This window comes from Bubalus kerabau, chromosome 8, assembly GCF_029407905.1.
Source record: "Bubalus kerabau isolate K-KA32 ecotype Philippines breed swamp buffalo chromosome 8, PCC_UOA_SB_1v2, whole genome shotgun sequence".
NCBI lineage: Eukaryota > Metazoa > Chordata > Mammalia > Artiodactyla > Bovidae > Bubalus > Bubalus kerabau.
The window spans coordinates 46,428,339-46,443,954 of NC_073631.1; the positions used below are offsets into that span (position 1 = coordinate 46,428,339).

The following is a 15,616-nucleotide window of genomic DNA, read 5'->3' on the forward strand; positions in this document are numbered from 1 at the left end:
GGGGCTTTAAATAGTAGTGGATAGGTAAAAGACGCCATCCAAAAAAACCAAAAACAATGAAAAAACCCACAACAGGTCATGAAGAGTTTTACTGAGTAAATGATCGATAACAAGTGTTACAGGGGTTAAATGGAAGTATTAGGACATGGAGCCACTGGATTTGATAGTCAACAGCTGGGAGAATCACTTCGGTTGAACAATTAGAGAATTAAAATGAAATTGTAGTGAGATGAGGAAGTGAAGCAGAAGATTTCCAAAAACTTTGTTAGGAAGACAGAGGGAACAAGAGCATAAAGTCAGACTCAAAGTTTTTTTTGTTTAAGACAGACTTGAGATTTTTCACATAAATATCTAATACAGTTAAAAACCAACATTTCGGGATTTCCCTGTCATTCCAGTGGTTGAGAATCTGCCTTGCAATGCAGAGGACGCAGGTTCGGTCCCTGATCAGGTAACTAAGATCCCACATGCCTTGAGGCAACTAAGCCTCTGCACCACAACTACTGAACCCAAGCACCACAACAAAGACCAATGTAGTCAAATAAATAAATGTTTTTTTTTTTTTAAATTCAACCAAAGAAGAAACTTGGCAGAGTGGAGTGGGGATCGAACTGTCTAAAAATTTTAAAACACTGTTAACATAAAATATTAGCAAGTATATTGACTTGCCTCTGAGTCTGCACACTTAGTAGTATTCAGCAGTACAGTAGCAATGAACTTTATAGGAAAGTGTAAAGATTTAACATTTTAGGGACTCCCATGGTGGTCCAGTGACTAAGACCCCACATTCCCAATGCAGGGGGCCCAGCTTTGATCCCTGGTCAGGGAACTAGATCCAACATGCTGCAACTAAGAGTTCACAGTCTGCAACTAAAAAGAAAACAAAAAAAAAAATCGTACATGCCACAGCTTAAAGATCCTGCATGCCCTGCAATGAAGACTGATTGCAACTAAAAGCTGGGGGAGCCAAATAAACATAAAAATATTTTTAATTAACATTTAAAAACATAAATGCATAAAATCTAAATCTCAAAATGTGTTGAAGATCCAGAGTTTCATATTTTAATAGTACAGTTCTTAGAAGGTAGAAAATAGTAATAGAGCATACAAGTAGTACAAATTCTACTTTTAATTTCTAGTTAACATAATTCAGTTTCCTACATTTTGTTCTCAGGTCATTCACATTCCCTGTTTGGGTCTGAAGTCCTGAAGGGAAGATATATGTAAAATTTTTAGCAAGATGTATTCCCCTTTCTTTCCCTGTTCTCCCAGTAGAGATGATATACATCTGTAAACGTCAAAAAGGAGACATCACTGCTTTTAGGTTCCTTGTGCTTAACATTCTAAAAAACTCATTCCCATCTGCAGTATGCAGTGGGTTACAGGAAGAGCTGAACAGAAAAGCCAGGACAGAGATAGGATTTTATAGCTCTCCTGAGTTGTCCTCCTCGGAGAGGGCAATGGCACCCCACTCCAGTACTCTCGCCTGGAAAATCTCATGGACAGAGGAGCCTGGTAGGCTGCAGTCCATGGGGTCACTAAGAGTCGATTACGACTGAGCGACTTCACTTTCACTTTTCACTTTCATGCATTGGAGAAGGGAATGGCAACCCACTCTAGTGTTCTTGCCTGGAGAATCCCAGGGACGGGGGAGCCTGGTGGGCTGCCGTCTATGGGGTCGCACCGAGTCGGACACGACTGAAGCGACTTAGCAGCAGCCGAGTTGTCCTCCTTTCTTATTTGAGGTATACTGTCAGAGCCAAATCTTACCAAACATAACTCTTTCTATGCACATTCTAATATAACTCTTTCATAGCACATTCTAAAACCAGTAAAATTTTGTTTACATACCAACAGTAGTTAAACAAGAGGAAAGAAGATTAAGAATGAGCTACATATAAAACCCATCAAGTAACACTTTACCAGGCTAAAAGTATTTTGAAAACAATGGCACTTTTGTCCTTTCCGCCTCAAGATAAAAACAATCATATCTGCAAGGAAGAGAGGCAATTTACCATTACACCCCAGCACCCATACCTTCCTAGTTTAGCAACCTTTTTTAAAGTGAGCTTTACTATTCTTTTCTCTGTTGACAGAAGTCAACTTTTCATAGTTTTTAAGAGAAAAAACAGTTTTCAGATTTGAATCACTTTCAAGATCTTATGGTTTCTGTTGAAGATAAACAACTTTCAAATATGGTAAGATGAAAATAAAATGTCAAATATAAGAATAATTACAAAACAAATTTAAAATATTACAATTATCAATTTTAGTATTTATTAAAAGATGGAAGACAAGGAAAATTCCTCTCCAACTTCAAAAATCCTGCACCTTTGCTAAATGCAAAATAAACTGATATTTGCTTTACATGACAATGAAATTACCCCAAAAAATAACCCAAGTATACCAGAAGAGTGCTAATCTATTATTTACAAAGACGATCTTACCTGCTGTAAGTATTCAGGAAAAACCTGTTTATATTCAGGAACACTAATGAAATAACCTTGAATACTTAACCCAAGAAATAAAATATTTCCTACCTTCCATGACCAACCCTCCCCACAGTTACAGAATGGATAAAAAAATGAATATATGTGGAAACAAAACAGTATTTCCAATAACTTTATAACACATGCACGCACACGCGCACACACAACCACACACACACAGTGCTGTGCCAGATCAACCTAATCTTTAAGGTCAATAGCTGTAGCGACAAAGAAGATAATGAATATGGCTTTAGTAAAAGTTTTCAACCAAAGATCACAAATGCTTAATTCTTTTGATAGCTAACCTGAGTATGGAATATATATTACTTACCAAAAAGGATATGACCAAAAATAATTAAAAAGAAAAAAAAAAAAAATCTCTGTAGCAGACACCATTGAGGTACCTTAGTTTTGCTTTTTTTTTGTAAAGGTCTATATAGCAATTTAATAATTTACATAATAACATTTATTCCATATAGTGTAGCTCATATAGAAACTATCTTATGTGCTTTATTGTTCTGGTCCAAGAAACTGGAAATAATAGCAGAAAAGTTTTGTTCCGATAAAGAACTGGAGTGGACTAGCTAGGAAAACTTTAATACAATATTGAAATAAGAATTATTTGTGTGTAGCAAATGGAGCTGATAAACTCTCAGGTTGCGTCTGGAGAGAATTTTAAAATTATAATCTGTAAGACAGGAAGATAAACATGACTCAACGTAACAAGGCTGAATCTTGAAAATCTGGGTTCACTGACTTGTATTTCACCTCTACGGGGATGTATGCATTTTACAAAACAAGTAAATTTTCAAAATATGGAGAAGTTTGACAATAGGTTAAATAGGAAACTACACTTAAAAAGTAACCACTCTGGTTGTTTTAGATATGTCTTTAAAAGTTTAAGGCTCATATATTTTGGAGGGATATCCTAAAGACATTTTCTTACAGTATGGTCTCATGCATCTATGCGTGTGACACTGGAAAACTGGAGCTAAAACAAACCTTGTTAAATATGCCACCCTTCACTTAAAAAAAGAAAAACCTAAACATTTTAATCACCTTCTCTGTCAATTTTCAATATTGGTTTATTATAAACTTCTGTCTCTCCCCAAAGTAGGTGTAAATACATAAATTTAGCTTAAAATTGAAGATAAAGGTAGTGAGAAGCAAGATAAGAAAGTTATAAAACAAAAACCCTATTTACATTTTGATGATTTATACTTTCCTTACTCCATGAAAATTCATATGCTGCAAATTGATTTCTTACAAACCATTGATATTTCTGTATAATATTTGCCTGCCCTTTTAAATTGGAGGTCAGAAATGACACCACTGCTACAGTTTATGATTTCTAGCGAAATGCCTTTAAGTGGCTTCTCCCTAATCAGAGAGATAAGCAGCTTTATGGGCCAGAGTAGAAGCCACTGAATGGGAATAGCTACACAAGCTCAAAAGGCAGCAGCACAAAGAACTCCAGCTGAAAGTAATCAACCAAAGCATGTGCCCAGAAAAATACCAAATGCAAATAGAAGAAAATAAATTGCAAATGCAGAGTTCTTAACATCAAAGCAAACAAGAGACATTTGCTTAACTTTTATTACAATAATGAAAGCAATTTGAAACAGTGCTGAAGTCCATCATTGAAGAGATTTGTTTTAATCATCTTTGGCGAGGCACTGGCAATCTTGTTTCCTATGCCAGTTTTACTTTCCAGAGCTTCTTTTCAAAGAAAAAAAATCTAAGTTGTTTACTTTAGTAAGGTAGGGAGAGGGATGCTTAGAAAGATCAGGTAACAAATTTTATTTTGTTAATTATACTTCTGTATATGGCAGTTAAGTCACTGTTCTTATTTCAATATGCTATATTTGCCATCTTTTTCTCCTGTTCCTCAAGAAATATGTAATAAAATATTTTAACTGCACAGAATTAAACTTTCTGTAACTGAACATTTTTTTCCCAGCTACTATTAGATACAGTATAGGTGCTGATTAATAAGAAAATTTTCTCAACTTCTTATTCCACACACTACAAAGAAAATTCACGTTAATAGGGCTATATAATCTGGCCACATAACTTCATTAGTTAGAAGGGTTAGATACCACTAAAATACCTTTTTTCTCCCAACTTATAACATTTTTCTATTACCTAAACTGCTTTCTTAACATTGAAATATTTTAAAATATATTCCAGGGAGTATAGGAAGTTTCACATACTCATTCAGCAATTTAAGAAGTTATGCAAAATATGATAACATATATATATATTCCCATACATACACACACACACATAAATATACTTTCATAACTGAATCTTGGTTTTAAAAATGCTTGCACAGTGTGGGAAACTTAAATATTAACTAGATTTGAATACATACACTTGCATTCCATTAGCACTTGATATACCAGCAAAAACGTAACAGGTGAAATAAATGATTTAAATGAATGGTTTTTTTTTTTTGCAGACCCAACAGAAAACATATTTATTGTTATGAACCTTTATTAAGTGGCTCACATTTCAGTATAAATCACACTAAAAAGATTTTTTAAAAGCTATTTACACTACAGTGCTGACACATTTAAAATGAAAAAAAAAAAACAACAAAACAAACTGGTATAAATAAACTCTATGGAAAAGCCTTAATTGTCAAAAAAGAATTCTGGCTCATATTACAAAAAAAAAAAAATATATATATATATGGTAATGTCAGCTCTATTCTAAAACCTACAACTCCACTCAAATGATTTTTTAAAGACTGCTTTTGTTTAAACCTGCAGTGTTTTCAGTGCATCTGGCCCTAAGTGCTTTGCTACTTCACAGTTATGGACAGGCACTGAGGAATGTTACAAAGCTACTTAAACTATATTTTGTAACAGACTTGGGAGCAAGTCCTTGACTTGCTTTCAGAATTCATGAATCTTTATTACACTATTAAGTTTAAGAAAAAAAAATTTAAATGGTATGTACAAATTTAACACAAAATGTCATCGTCTTTTCTCTCTTGATTTGAATGTGCCGAACTATGTTGCCTTGTATCAACCAGACTTATGAGACTTCCAGGACACAATTCTTCCTTTAAATCTTTGTTGCTATTTTCAAATTTAGAGTCCACTTCAACCTTAAATTCTGTAAATTGAACATGATCCAATTTTGCTTTAACATTCTTGCTATCCATATTATTTGGTGCTCCAGTCTTTTCAGGAATATAAACATTCACAGGTTCTTCCTTGATTCTTACAGATGCAACAGGTTCATGTTTAATCTGCTGTAATTCATATTTAGAATGAAGTTTGTCTGAAAAAATAGAATCCAAGGAGGTTTTGCTTACAGCACAAATCGTGCTGTCAGTGTGAGGTCCAAGAACTGATGATGTAGAATCTGGTGATGTGCCTGTTGCATGAGTAACTGTATTCTGAGCAGGGTCCTCCTCTGAATGATACAACTTGAGCCGAACATGCCATGCTAAACTGCATACGGCTGAAACTGTCTTGAACTGATGAACAACATTTCTTGGAATAAAATAAATGTCATTATCATACAGCTGAATCCTGGCATAGCGAATGCCTTCCCTCCTCAGTTGATTAAGTTTTGCATCATCAACCCATTGGACACACTAAAACAAAACACAAAATACCAATAAGTCTTTTCCACAATAAAAATAAATTGAGGATAATAATAGTTTTAAATATACCTGGGACAGTGGAGGTTCATGTAAATCTAACTGCATTCGTTGAACTACTTCTAAGAAATCTTCAGCATGAAAACAGATTACATCTTTGGTTATTCGGGGTTGATCAGGCCTAAAAAAGAACAAGAGATAATGAAGAGTCTGCCATTAATGTTTCACTCGGCTAAGTCCTTATTAAATTCAAAGCAAAAGGGACTTCCGTGGTGGTCCACTGCTTAAGAAGAATCCGCCTGGCAATGCAGGAGACGTGAGTTCCATTCATAGTCAGGATCCCACATGCCATGGAGCAACTAAGCCCGAGTACCACAACTACTGAGCCCATACACTCCGGAGCCTATGTGCCACAACTCCTGAGCCCGTGCACCACAACTAGCGAGTCTAGGTGCAGAGATGAAGGATCTCGCATGATCCAAAAGATCCTGCTTGCTGCAACTCAATGCAGCCATATATATATATATACATACATGTGTGTATATATATGTGTGTGTGTGTGTCTATATATATATATACACACACATATATATATTAATTCAAAGCAAAACTAGTTTATGGTCAAAAATCAAAGTATTATCTTAGAAATAAATTGTAATTAGAAGACCACTTTACATATTTAAACAAAGGATAACACTATGAGATTTAACCTAAATATGGATAAAAACAACTCATTTTATTATCTCTATAATATATAGGCATAACAGAGCAGAAACTTTATTCATTGATCAAGGAAAGGAGAAGAACAAAGGAAATTTTAAGGAGTAGAAGGAAGACATGTCATCAGGACTCTTGGAAAGAGGTGGGGATTTCCAGGAGCAGCCTCATCTCATTTTATTATGGCTATATGTAACGATGTTTTGAAAAATTAAATTGACTTGACTTGGTTAAATTATGCAAATCAAAAGCCTAAGTGTTTATAGTTAAGGTCAGTACTTCAACAAATTAAGTATGAAATTAAAAACACAACACAGAAGTCAGAGGTAAATATGGAGAGGAAGGGAATACATTCTTTCAATCTAGACGTATAACTGCAATGATACAGTAAATCCCTAAACTCTTTTTAGTGTTTATAAAATAAACTGTTACCATTCTACTTGCGGAGGTTAATAGTATTTTTAATTATACTTCTAAAAACCCCCAAACTCTTCAATTAATTAAGAATATACACATACATGTTTATAAAAGATGCTCAAAATGGATTATGGAATAAAATTCCAAGCAAAATAAATACCACCCCCCCAATCATACTGAGGCAAATCATAACCAATTTATTTTAATAAACTAGTGATAAAGAGAATATCTAAAACTTATGTGTCATATTAATATACAGGGAAAGAGTGTAAGAATGATTGCAGGCTACATCAGAGACAATGCAAACCAGAAGAAAGCTGACTATCTTTAAAGTATTTGAAATAAAAGGTAAATCTAGAATTCTATACCCCAAAAAATATCCTTAAGAAAGTCTGAGATAAAATCATTTTCAGACAAGAACAAAGAATCTGTCACCAGAAGACTGCACAACAAAGAATGTTAAAGAACTTCTTCAGGCTGAAGGAAAATGATATTTCAATGAAAATGCAGATCTATTCAAAGGAATGTAGAATGCAAGTAATAGTAAATATGAAAGTTATTTTATTCTTATTTTAAAAATATTTTCAGAAATATATCCTTAATGCCAAAGTAAGCAACATATGGGGGGGGGGTGATGTTATAGAATATACAAAGCAAAATGTATAATAATAATTAGCACAAAGACCATAATTGGGGACATGGAAAGATGGCAGTATACTGTTGAAAATTCTTACACATTACATAGAAAGGTATACTATTATTTAAAGATACACTATGATAACTTTAGGGCAACCACTACTAAACAAATAATGGAGGTATAACAGTGCATGCTCAGTTGTGTCCAACTGTTTGCAGCTCCATGGACTGAAGCCCACAAGGTTCCTCTGTCCATGGAATTTTCCAGGCAAGAATACTGGAGCAGGTTGCCATTTCCTACTCCATGGGATCTTCTCAACCCAGAGATGGAACCCATGCCTCTTGTGTCTCCTGCTTTGGCAGGTGGATTCTTTACCACTGTACCACCTGGGAAGTCAGTGGAGGTATAATGAAAACACTAAAAAGGTAAGAAAGAAAAGTGGGGAAAAAGAATGAACTGACATATAATATGGAGTCTTTCAATCCATAAACAAGGTATATCTTTAACATTTCCATAAATCTTATTTTTCTCATTGGTGTTTTGTAGTTTTTAGTGTAAGTCACTTATTTAAAAAAATTAATCTAAGTATTTTATAATTTTTATTTTACTATAAGCTGGCATTTTTTCTTTTCATTTTCAAAATGTTTCAAAGTATTTACTGCTAAAATATAGTTATATACAACTAACTTTTCAATATTGCCTTATTTTATGACTTAGATAAATTCTAGTACTTCTTTTGTAGACTTAGTATTATCTCTACACACAATTATTTTACCTTATTCTAAGACCCTGTCATTCCATGTCTATGTATTTACTGAAATGAAATTATATGTGCACACAAAGTCTTGTAAGGAAATGTTCATAAGAGCTTCATTCATAAAAACCCCAAACTGGAAACAATTCAAATGTCTATCATCGGGTGACTGGATAAATCAATTGTGATATATCCATACAATGATATACCACTCAGCAACAAGAAGGAATGAACTACTAAGACACCTAACACTAAATTTTAGATTTTAGATAAATCTAAAAACCATCATGATGAGTGAAAGAAGTCAGACAATATATGATTCTATTTACATGAGATTCTAGACTAGGCAATGCTAACCTACAAAGACAAAAAATAGGTTAATAAATGTCTCAAGTTAGAGTAAGAATGGGGAGAGATTAACTATCAAGGGATACAAGAAAAACAAAATGGTCTATATTTTAGTTCTGGTAGTGGTTAACATGGCTGTATATATTAGTGAAAACACATCTAACTATATAACAAGTTTTGTATTATTGAATATAAATTATATTCCAGTAGTTGATTTTTCAAAAAACTGAATTCAAAGAGGCAACCTTAAATTTATAAATCTATGTGAATTCTGTCTTCCTAATACTAAAAAGTGATATAAATTGACCAACACTTCACAAGTCTATCTAGTTTAAGATCTCTTTATGAAAGTGAAAGTGAAGTTGCTAAGTCGTGTCGGACTCTTTGCCACCCCATGGACTGTAGCCTACCAGGCTTCTCCATCCATGGGATTTTCCAGGCAAGAATACTGGAGTGGGTTACCATTTCCTTCTCCAAAGATCTCTTTATAGTCTAAATCAATTGAAGTCTTTTATCTCAAATTCATGTTAAGCCAGGCTCTAAGATAAAATCAAGAATCTAATACCTAATGTCTCCTTGAGAAAAAAAGAACTCAAAATGCTAAGATAAGAACACTAAGACAGTGCTCCAATTTCCTTAGTATAGCTTAAGTTAACAGCAAGAATCAATAATAAAGCGATCATAAACCATGTTTGCATCAGAGCCATGAAACCATCTTAAAAGTATCAACCAAATTATATTCTTACCATCTTTAGTATAATACTAAGAGATCAAAGCAGCACTGGTAGATAAAGTAAACTGTATTTTACAAAAATGAGAAAATTCATAACTAGCATCATCTCATTCCAAAATCTATCTCAAGAATATTCTTAAATCTGGTCCCTAATATATTTATAATTTGACAATAGGCTTTTTCACTGTGAAATTGCTAGATTCAAGTACTTTTTAATTCAGTCACTATAGTGAACTATGATGGACCTATGAAGGACAGGAAACAATCTCCAACATCAAATCACATATAAAGTGGAGAAAAAGCAAACATGAACAATAATTAAACTTGAAAGAGATTTAAATAAAGTTAAGGCCAAGAAGAAAGAACATTATCTCTGAGGAAAAATATAAATATGTGGCTAACTTTATTGAGTACTATCTATAAATGAGATTTCACTCTAATAAATTTTGATGCCACTCTTAAATCTTTTTACCAAACATTCAAGAAAAATCCCATTAATTTGAAATGGGTTTGTTGTAATAATTTCCACAGACAAATTTGCCTTTACTCTTTGACAAAATTAGCATTTTAAACCAGATTATGCTAAGAGCTTTGAAACTGTATGTGAATCACCACAGATATTACCATTTAACTTAAACACAATAATAAATTATTTTATTATTGAATCATAAACTAATAAATTATTAACATCATTTTCCTAAAGAACTCATAGCGTTAGCTTGGTACTAGCTACTTTGCATATCTGAAATTGATAAAGCTTCCTTCATTTATGTTAAGGAAGAAAGTCAGTTTACACTGGCTTCCCCATTCAGTATTAATTTATAACACATTACTTTAAATTTTCTCTTTTGAACATAGGGTCAATTTTGTATTCACAACTCTTGAAAATACAATTTCCTCATGTAGAAAATACAGGCCATATTATTCAAAACGTCTTAGAAATCTATGCAACAATATTGACACTTTATATTTTCAGAATTAGTTTCTTTTTACTTAGAAAACTTTCTTACATTCTAATTATTTAATTCAACTGCTTTAATAAGCAAAATAGCATATTTCAACTTAAGTTTCATACCCAAACAATACCCAATATGAAAACAAAACCTAATTGACCAAAGTTACCTTACAGTATAAATATAGCTTTGCTCTACAGGTTTGATCAATTTAGTAAATGGAAATTCTCTTAATGTATGAGACAACCACCTTAAGTATATTATCCATTTTCCTTAAGAAAATTATCCATTTTTTCTAATCTATCATAAGATTTAGTGACACTTGCAAGCAAAGCTGGTAAAATATTAATATACTAAGGTAAACAAACACTTAATACATACCAAATCTGAAAAAGACAGCAAGTTAAAACAGTATAAAGAAAAAACACAAGAAGCTGGAGTCAGTTCTGAAATCAGACTGAGCTCTACCACTTATTAGCTATATGACTATGATACTATTTGATAGTCCTGAGTCCTTAGTCTCTTTGTGTAAAAACTATGAGCCAAAAAGCAGAGAAAATTAACTGAACATTTGTAAATGGACTTATAGTAAGCACCAAGTGAACCTTGGGTTTTCCATTACTGTATGTAAGACAACTGTTTTCAACTCCAGTCATGTAGAAAATCAAACTATTTCAGTCAAATCCAAAAGACAGAATCTAGATTCTATCAGCTGAAAATCTTTAGTGCAATTACACAAAAACAATATCCAAATACAGGAAAATTAAATCTTTTTCCCCACATTAGGAAGAATTACTGAAAAACTTCCCAAGAAAAAGTTTAGAAGCCATTAAATAGCAGTAGTTAACATATACCACTCTCCACAGTGCACAGCCTTCAACACTCCAACAGCAGCTGTAGTCTGTCGTTCAAAACCTTGTCCTATATGATCTGCATGAGCTCTTGTTCTGTCTTCAAAGAGCATTTCACGGGGCTCACTAGTTCGAGGTAGGTACTGCAGGTTTTTTATTTCATTGGTAGTTCTGTTTAAAAAAAAATTACATATATATATGTAGATAAAGAGACAGAGGTAGGCTTAAATATTAAGGCTTAACTGCCTTCAAACATTTGTATTAAGGCATTCACAGGTTTAACTTTTTAAAATTCATTAATATTTACCTACTGTAAGTCAGGTACTACCTGGGCACTAGAGCTAGTCAACAAGACAGCAGTGAATAACACAAATTCCTTATTCTTGGGGGAGTTTATATTCTTATGGGAGAAATACCAAAATATAAACAGCAAGAAAACACTTGGCAATAAGTGCTTCCATAAAACACACATAGTTTACCAGAAGTAGGAGGGAACAAAAAACACTTTAGCTCCACTGTGGAGGACAGACATCTTCCTCTGGCCCTCTCCTCCACCACGCACCTTCTAGAATCCATACGTATACAGAAACTGCTTACCACCCAGCCTCACTCACTGCAGAAACCCTCTCAAATTTTGCTGCAGAAGGGGAACAGGGTGAGAAGAATTTACTTTGGGAGTCATCATCTTATTTATCACCCTGTATGATTTTTCTTTTGCTTACACAGACAAATCAGGATTGCCCCCATTATTTTCTTATCTCAGCCTAGTCTATCCCCTAGGGTCACTCTTCCTTTTGTTTCTCTTTATTTCCCACCCTCAATCTCTACTACTTCACTGCTCTTTGCGCACTCTTGTCTTAAAAGTTTTATACAAACATTCACAGAGACACACAGACACATATGCAATGCTTTAATATCCTTTTTTCCTGTTTGTGATTAATGTTTTACAGATAGCAGAAAGCTAGACGATGATGTTGCTTTCTGTGAAAAGCTAACAGGTTTTCAAACAAGCAAGTCTGCTCTCATTATACCACATTCTAATGAATTGAGACTTATTAAAAGCATTTGCAAAAAAAAAAAAAAAGCATTTGGCACAGTGCCTAAGGCAATGTTCTCATTAGTTGGTAAGACTATAATGTGATGGGAAATGACCATATATACCATGGATTTTAATCCTTGAGTTCCTCAAGGGGCTGGTGAACTCCCTTAAATTACATGTAACAGTCTATGTACATCTGCATTGTTCTGGGGAGAGGCCTTTGGATTCTCTAAATGACTGATAAATTTAAATTAATCATTGAAATACATACCAAGTTTACCATTTACTCCCAACTTAAAAATGAACTGGTAAAAATTTCATTCAACAAAAATCTATTTATTAACCACCAGGCATTTTGTTTTGGTGCTAGAGACATTAGTAACAAGCACAACATTGTCCATGCTCTCACGTAACCTACATTTCACTCTATCACCATTTTTCCCTATTTTTTTTTTTAAATAATAAAGAGAGACCATCTTTACATATGTAAAAAAAAAAGATATTACTTCCCCCCAGGATCACCTACTCCATTCCCAACAATGTTAACCTAATGTACATTTTTCTACACTTTTCTCTGTGCTTACATATATATACTCTTATACACGTTTTTTATTTCTTTTCATAACAATAGAATCATACTTAACATATACTCTACATTTAGCTCTTTTCATCAGATATTCTTTCAGCTCAAGAGACAAAATTCATACTATGAAATTAACTATTTCATTGCATTCTTCTATAAGTGAAAGTGAAAGTTATTCAAGTTGTGTCCGACTCTTTGCGACCCCATGACTATATACAGTCCATGGAATTCTCCAGGCCAGAATACCAGAGTGGGTAGCTGTTCCCTTCTCCACGGGAATCTTCCCAACCCAGGAATCAAACCCAGGTCTCCCGCATTGCAGGCAGATTCTTCACCAGCTAAACCACCAGGGAAGCCCCATTCTTTCATAGGAATATACCAAAATGAATTCAACCATTCTAATAATGGACAATGAGATCATTTTATACTCAATTTCACTATAATAAATGGTGCAACTAACATTCTTATATATTTACCTTTAGTGCTTTTATTTTTAGGGACAGACTCCCAAAAGTACGGATCGTAGTTCAGAGAGAGAGAGAGAGAGAGAGTGTGTGTGTGCATTAAGCGTTATGAGCTATTTTAGATTACTTTTAAAAAATGATTAAAAAAAATTATTACAGAAGCTCACCCATCGACCAATAATATATACGACCCTGTTTCCTCACATGCCTACCACCCTGTAATATAATCACTCTATTAATAGTTTCTGCCAATGTAATGGGTAAAAATAATATCCCATAATTCTTTTAACATACACTTAATATACAATTGGAGAAATATCTCCAGAAAGAATTAAGGGATGGAGCCAAAGCAAAAACAATACCCAGTTGTGGATGTGACTGGTGATAGAAGCAAGGTCCAATGCTCTAAAGAGCAATATTGCATAGGAACCTGTAATGTCAGGTCCATGAATCAAGGCAAATTGGAAGTGGTCAAACAGGAGATGGCAAGAGTGAACATCGACACTCTAGGATCAGCACACTAAAATAGACTGGAATCGGTCAATTTAACTCAGATGACCATTATATCTACTACTGTGGGCAGGAATCCCTTAGAAGAAATGGAGTAGCCATCATAGTCAACAAAAGAGTCCGAAATGCAGTACTTGGATGCAATCTCAAAAATGACTGAATGATCTCTGTTCGTTTCCAAGGCAAACCATTCAATATCACGGTAATCCAAGCCTATGCCCCAACTAATACACTGAAGAAGCTGAAGTTGAACGGTTCTATGAAAACCTACCTACAAGACCTTTTAGAATGAACACCCAAAAAACTGTCCTTTTCATTATAGGGGCCTGGAATGCAAAAGTAGAAGTCCAGAAACACCTGGAGTAAAAGGCAAATTTGGCCTTGGAGTACAGAATGAAGCAGGGCAAAGGCTAAAGGAGTTTTGCCAAGAGAATGCACTGGTCATAGCAAACACACTCTTCCAACAACACAAGAGAAGACTCTACACATGGACATCACCAGATGGTCAACACCAAAATCAGCTTGATTATATTCTTTGCAGCCAAAGATGGAAAAGCTCTATACAGTCAGCAAACACAAGACCGGGAGTTGACTGTGGCTCAGATCATGAACTCCTTATTGCCAAATTCAGACTTAAAGAAAGTGGGGAAAACCACTAGACCATTCAGGTATGACCTAAATCAAATCCCTTATGATTATACAGTGGAAGTGAGAAATAGATTTAAGGGCCTAGATCTGATAGATAGAGTGCCTGATGAACCATAGACAGAGGTTCGTGACATTGTACAGGAGACAGGGATCAAGACCATCCCCATGGAAAAGAAATGCAAAAAAGAAAAATGGCTGTCTGGGAAGGCCTTACAAATAGCTGTGAAAATAAGGGAAACGAAAAGCAAAGGAGAAAAGGAAAGACATACCCATTTGAATGCACAGTTCCAAAGAATAGCAAGGAGAGATAAGAAAGCCTTCCTCAGCGATCAATGCAAAGAAATAGAGGAAAACAACAGAATGGGAAAGACTAAAGGTCTCTTCAAGAAAATTAAGAGATACCAAGGGAACATTTCATGCAAATATGGGCTTGATAAAGGACAGAAATGGTATGGCCTAACAGATGCAGAAGATATTAAGAAGAGGTGGCAAGAATAAACAAAAGAACTGTACAAAAAAGAGCTTCATGACCCAGATAATCATGATGGTGTGATCACTCACCTAGAGCCAGATATCCTGGAATGTGAAGTCAAGTGGGCCTTAAAAAGCATCACTATGAACAAAGCTAGTGGAGGTGATGGAATTCCAGTTGAGCTATTTCAAATCCTGAAAGATGATGCTGTGAAAATAAGGGAAGCGAAAAGCAAAGCAATATGCCAGCAAATTTGGAAAACTCAACAGTGGCCACAGGACTGGAAAAGGTCAGTTTTCATTCCAATCCCAAAGAAAGGCAATGCCAAAGAATGCTCAAACTACCGCACAATTGCACTAATCTCACACTCTAGGTAAAGTAATGC

The 15,616-nt window shown here is 34.4% G+C and overlaps 1 protein-coding gene across 3 annotated transcripts in view; it reads right to left on the reverse strand.

Moving 5' to 3' along the window:
- Positions 1-4,067: 4,067 nt before the first annotated feature.
- RSBN1L (round spermatid basic protein 1 like) overlaps positions 4,068-15,616 on the reverse strand; it is an 85,132-nt gene continuing 73,583 nt past the window's right edge. For all 3 annotated transcript variants that reach the window (XM_055590150.1, XM_055590149.1, XM_055590151.1), the window contains 3 exons: positions 11,519-11,686; positions 6,178-6,286; positions 4,068-6,099 (listed from right to left, as the gene is read on the reverse strand). In XM_055590150.1, the coding sequence (XP_055446125.1) occupies positions 5,458-6,099; positions 6,178-6,286; positions 11,519-11,686 (919 nt within the window). In that variant the 3' untranslated portion in view covers positions 4,068-5,457. The remainder of the gene's footprint in view (positions 6,100-6,177; positions 6,287-11,518; positions 11,687-15,616) is intronic.